General features: G+C 41.3%; 1 protein-coding gene across 1 annotated transcript; it reads right to left on the bottom strand.

Moving 5' to 3' along the window:
- Window positions 1-2,368: 2,368 nt before the first annotated feature.
- On the bottom strand, window positions 2,369-3,863 carry LOC112887599 (transcription factor bHLH84-like). The gene is made up of 4 exons (XM_025953824.1): window positions 3,200-3,863; window positions 3,064-3,117; window positions 2,841-2,972; window positions 2,369-2,726 (listed from the first exon to the last, which is right to left on the bottom strand). The coding sequence occupies exons 1-4, from the start codon at window positions 3,518-3,520 to the stop codon at window positions 2,634-2,636; spliced, it is 600 nt and encodes a 199-aa protein (XP_025809609.1). The 5' UTR covers window positions 3,521-3,863; the 3' UTR covers window positions 2,369-2,633.
- Window positions 3,864-5,702: the final 1,839 nt, after the last annotated feature.

The following is a 5,702-nucleotide window of genomic DNA, read 5'->3' as shown; positions in this document are numbered from 1 at the left end:
TAATCTGTTAAAAAGAAGATTGGGGGGGGGGGGGGGGGGGAGCAAATGCTGCTTCTGCTTTGAAGAAGAAACAATAAAACACATTTTCTTTGATTGTCATGTGGCAAAGTTTGTGTGGAATGCTATCTTTTTTACATTTGGAATCAAACCACCTACTAGTGTCGTTGACATGTTGGGGTCCTGGCTGGGAGGTATCTCTCAGAAGCTCAGGAAACAAATTTTGGTAGGGGCTGCAGCAATGTGCTGGGCTATTTGGTTATGCCGAAATGATGCAGTTTTCAATAGGAAACACCCTAACTCATATCTGCAGGTTATCTTCAGGGGGACGCACTGGACAAGGCTTTGGTCACAGTTTGCTAAAGAGGAAGAGAAAGATCACCTGAAGAAGAATTGCCGTCTGATGGAGGGAATGGTGCTGGAGCTGTTTGCAAGGCGAGGATGGAACTTCAGAAATAGAATCGCTTACTAGTTGTTCTGCTTTTTCTTGTGTGTGAGAGAGGATTGTGCTGAACCTTTTCGTTCAAAGGGAGGGGTTGTTAGCTTATGCTAATCGGTCTGCGTACTGCACTTTTGTTTACTTGGCTGTAGCCTCTTGAGCGTAAGAGATCAAGGCTGGATTTTCCTTATTCTAAAAAAGAATCCTCATCTCTACAAAATTAAGCTTTTGGCTGAATTCAAAATCCTTTGATCTCAGAAAATTTCATCTAAGTTGATACAATCGTTTTAAGATCACTCCCTACCTCTGCACAGCTAAGATGTACATAGCCTATATGAATATTAGATAAAATGACGACATCATCTATCATGCCACAACGAGAACACACATTATCGTCTTCACTCCCTGCACCACTATAGCAACACTTTTTTTTTTTGTGAGGACACTATAGCAACGCTTGGACTGCAACAAGAGACTTCTGAAAGCAACACTTCCATGAAGGGAAAAAAAACATGCATGTGTGCCACCGTTGGCATGATCCAACCAGTAAAGGTCAGACTATAGGTTTCCATCCCGAAGAGCAAATTCTAGAGAAGTGTTCTGACCATAATTAGATTCAACCAACGTAATGAGTAACTAGACTTGTCTTTACAGTACCATTTTTACCCAATTTACAGGCTTCAGTGGTGATTGCTATGGTGAGCATCGTCTTCTTTGCTTCTAGTTTCTTAACGAGGATACAGCTGATGGGCCCATTCTTCATCAATGTATAATTCGTAAACAAAACTAAAATTCTTGCACTACCATCCCTAGCAAACTTGTCACTTAAGCCGTAGTACATCAGAAAACTGTTTTGTATGCCATGTATGTTGAGAAATAGTTATCAGGACCCTATCAATCAATTATTGTACCACAATGGAGTATTTCCTTATTTTGACACCTCAATTTTTTTTTTGAACGAACAGCACACGACGTGTGCGTTTCTATTGATATAGCAGAAAAATACAAGACTATGTCCCTGAAAGGCCATAATCAGGCAAAACAAAGAGAAACTAAAGAAAAGCAACTAACAAACGGTGGATCGGATTGGGACATTGACACTGCACCACACAGACAACCCCAGAAGGTTGCATTGGGGCAGCGCACCACCGAAACCACTTCACGTCGCCATCGCTCGAGCACCAGTAACGCACCACCTTCACCAGGGCGAAGGCCCTCAAAGGATAAACCATTATCACCGTCAGGGCCGTCGTTGCCAACGATGTCCCACACCGGACTAGCCATTGTCATACAGAGTTAGCCATCGTGATCCGTTGCAAGCTGTATAGCTACTAGGCCATCGAGTCCGCCTGCGCCTCCTCACAAAGTTGCCCTACACCTCAATATTTCTATTCTTGTAGTTGTTACTATATTTGGCCGAAACTAGATGCCTACAAACCCTAGAAAAAACTTTGACCAATATAGATTTTTTTACATGAATGATTTTCATAGGCCCATTACTGAAAGATTACTAAATGATTGTAAACATTACTTTTGTTGTAACGCTCAAATATATGCATCAAAGCCTCTATCCATATCATAGTCAACAAGTTAATTAAACAAACTGGAGACACAATATGTTTTTTAATAATATCCCAGCGAATATTTATGATAGTCCTCGTCCCAGCCCTTTCCAGTAGACTTCTATTTCACTAGTCAAAATGGTAGAGGTGTCGACACCTTTCATCATCCCAAGTTGTATAGTGATGAGTGATGACAAATTACGTCATTCATCAATATCTACAACACGACTTTATATATCACAATCCAACTCTCACAATCCCCGTTTATCAAAAAAAAAAAAACTCTCACAATCCCCAGTCGAACATTCAGCTAATCAGCTGCATCTGTAGTCCTCAATATCTCTGTCACTTCTTGCCATCCGCTTTCGGGGAGTGTTACATAATACCAGTAAATAACATCGGTATAGTAACCTTTTTATAAATACAGTACAAGTATTGATATTGTACACGAAGGGGGTGTTACATAATGAAAAAATAGGTTAAAACCGTATAGCAGCATGTGCTATATCTATTTGGAACAAAACATGAATGCTAAGATGGAACATATTTCTGAATAAAGACAATTTCAGTGGACATTGTCATTCTTCGTGAATGCTAAACATATTTCTGAATAAAGACAATTTCAGTGGACATTGTCATTCTTGTACCGACGAATTCAGGCGCATCCCCATGTTGACGCTGTCATAGGCAAGGGGTGCATACATCCACAACTCATCCGAACTCAACAACTGTGCATCAACCAAATTAGAAAGAAAATAAGGACCCTGAGAAGCGATAGAGTGCTCTGAATTCTTTCTGAAACATTCTTATCCATCCAAAGTAAGCGAAGTCTGAACACAAACCTTGATTTGCATATGAAGAAACTTTACATACTGAACTGCTTCGTCCAGCATTGTACTGATGTCCACTTTTTTGCCATTAGGAATCAGATCTTGAAGTATCCTCAACCTTGCATTAATTCTCTCCCTCCTCATCTGCTAAGGACACAGAAATAGAGTGGTCAGAAACCAGACTAAAAGCCTTCGAGATCAGAACAAATATGGAAAAATCTGACTCATTAGCAACCTTTGCGTAGCAACTCTGTGAGCTGGCTTTGGATTTCTTGCAACCTCTTGGTGCCTGTAGGATCAATTCCATCAGACAATTGCAGCAGTGGCCAGATCATGACACTGAATCAAATAAGATGCAGGCCTTAGCTTACCAAGGGAGCAGCGTGCCCTTCCACGCCATGGTTCTTCTCCTTATGTGTCTCAGCTTTCCTCTTGCTGCCTACCTTTTCCCCATGTGTTAAAGCGCGAGTGTCAACATCTTCATGTGGGTTACTACTGCTCACCAATGCACTGTTCTCATTGTTGTTGATACAAAAGGGAGAACCTCCAGGCAAACTGTACGAAACATTGGAAGAAGGGGCCAGATCGACATCACTGCTGCTCCATAACAATGACTGCAGGTGCGCAATCATCTCCGACTCCTCACAGATTGCATCGACAGAACGCCAGTAGGATGCGCACTCGGCCTCCATGTCTGTTGATGAATCTTCTTGACAATGCTTCGGTGAGCATATCCATAGACCAGGAGAGCTTGTGTTTATATACTGTGTGGCTGCCACTCTACATGATATTTTCTATGGCAACCTTGGCATCTTACATTTCTTGGTTAACTGACTCCATCTAAAGGGGCACTGAAAGCTATATTGATTCCAAAAGATAGTATAAATAGTGTTCACAAGAACCAGAGCAAAAATATCTGCAAAAACATACAAATCTGTCACTGATCATGGAGAAGAAGTGCTTTCTGGCCGTTGGCGAATCATCAGTAGTATATTAGAGAAGGATGAAGTGCAAATCGCAGTTAGTTTAAGTTTGTCAAAGATGCTCATGGGAAAAACAAAATGGTAGCAACAGCGCAGAGTACTCCCATGGTGTGCTGCATGAATCATGACGCCACAGCTCGGTTTCTCTGCTTTCTTTCGTCAAGACTCAAGACCTACCTGCTAATAGAAATAACACTTGCAAGGGAACCTGGGACTTGGTTAGTAGGCGAGGACACCCAAGGCAGTTCGGCAACTCGAGCCTGGGTGTGCTTGAAGGTAACAAATTCAACGTACTCAACACTGAAGGTTTAGCAAACTCACATAACAAGACATTATGATGCTACTAGCTTGTTTCCTGCTGACTATTTTTTTACTAGAGATTGTGATATACAGCAAGGCATGAGCGTGTGTGTGGTGCAAGCGCACAAGATTTTGAAACGATGAAAATCATGCAAAAGTTTTCTTTGAAGTTTTAAGAAAACTCAGAACTTCGTACATCCAAAAGGTTCCTTAGAAACTTCAAAGTACTCCTCTAGATAAATTTCACCTCTCCCAAAATCTGGTGCATTTGCACCTGTTACACCCATAGCAAGGCGCAGATCCTCTTTCGGGTTGAACAATTCCATAAGGTTTCAGAGATGGAAATGGGATAATATCTCCAACTCTGGTTGCGGTGGTCTTTTCATGGAGGGTGTGCATCCCTTCCACAATATGTGTTTGTAAAAGTTAAAGAAACCTAGACTGAGACACCTCTACTAGAAATAGTTTTGGTAGTAATATATCGGAAAAAATATTTTGAAAGTGCATTATCTTATAAATATAATGTATTATGTCTATTTAATAAATCAAAAGTTCAAAATAGTCTTGTATATATTTACAGGAAAAGGTCAAATACAAGAAAATGAATAAAAAAGTAGAGTATATATATTAAATGGACGGATGAAATGGAGAATCTAATATTTTTGGCACATGGCACCTGCAGGGTGAGGCACCTACTGGTTCAAAATATGCCCACGAAAGAAGGTAGTACAGGATGCAATTAGTTTACATTTGTCAAAGATGCTCATCTGGAAAGAAAAGAAAATGCCCCCGTACGGTGTGCTGCTGCTGCATGAACCATGGCACTAGTGTGGTTCTCCCCTTTCATTTGTCACCTACATGGCTACAATGTTTTATCCAATAGAAACAAGTTGACAACTTGGAAGGCACTCTGGCATTCGGCTAGGACCAATCAGGAAGCACCAGAGTAGGCAGATGTATCAAACTCAACATTACAAAAAGGCGACATGTCCAGCAACTGAGTGTAGCAGAGATGCGTATGCTGCGTTGGTTCTGCGGGCATACAAGAAGGGATAGAATCTGGAACGAAGAGATTCGAGATAGGGTCGGGGTGGCACCTATCGATGAGAAGTTGATTCAACATCGGTTGAGATGGTTTGGACATGTACAACGGAGGCCTCCCGAGGCGCCGGTGCGTAGTGGAGTTTTAAAGCGGGGTGATAATGTAAAGAGAGGTAGAGGTAGACCTAGACTAACTTGGGACGAGACGGTTAAGAGAGACCTTAAGGAGTGGAATATCGCTAAGGAATTAGCTATGGATAGGAGCGCTTGGAGATTAGCAATTAACGTACCTGAACTGTGACCTTTGTTACTTTTTGTTTAACCCCTAACTCTTCCTTTGGCTTGTGCACTTTTTGTGTTTCTTATTCTTGTTTTCTGTGGTTTTCATCTCAGTCTACCCCAACTTGCTTAGGACAAAAGGCTAAGTTGTTGTTGTTTGTTGTTGTTGCATATTTTTTGTGTTTCTTATTCTTGTTTTCTGTGGTTTTCATCTCTAGCCTACCCCAACTTGCTTGGGACAAAAGGCTAAGTTGTTGTTGTTTGTTGTTGT

Source organism: Panicum hallii, chromosome 3 (genome assembly GCF_002211085.1).
Source record: "Panicum hallii strain FIL2 chromosome 3, PHallii_v3.1, whole genome shotgun sequence".
Classification (NCBI taxonomy): domain Eukaryota; kingdom Viridiplantae; phylum Streptophyta; class Magnoliopsida; order Poales; family Poaceae; genus Panicum; species Panicum hallii.
Note: the sequence above shows the minus strand (reverse complement) of the source record. Positions and strands in the feature narration are given on the sequence as shown.

Coding starts and splice junctions, on each gene's coding strand:
- LOC112887599 (XM_025953824.1), bottom strand. CDS start 3,520: ATGGAGGCCGAGTGCGCATCCTACTGGCGTTCTGTCGATGCAATCTGT. Junction 3,118..3,199: donor AAGGGCACGCTGCTCCCTTG/GTAAGCTAAGGC, acceptor TTGATCCTACAG/GCACCAAGAGGTTGCAAGAA. Junction 2,973..3,063: donor CACAGAGTTGCTACGCAAAG/GTTGCTAATGAG, acceptor TGTCCTTAGCAG/ATGAGGAGGGAGAGAATTAA.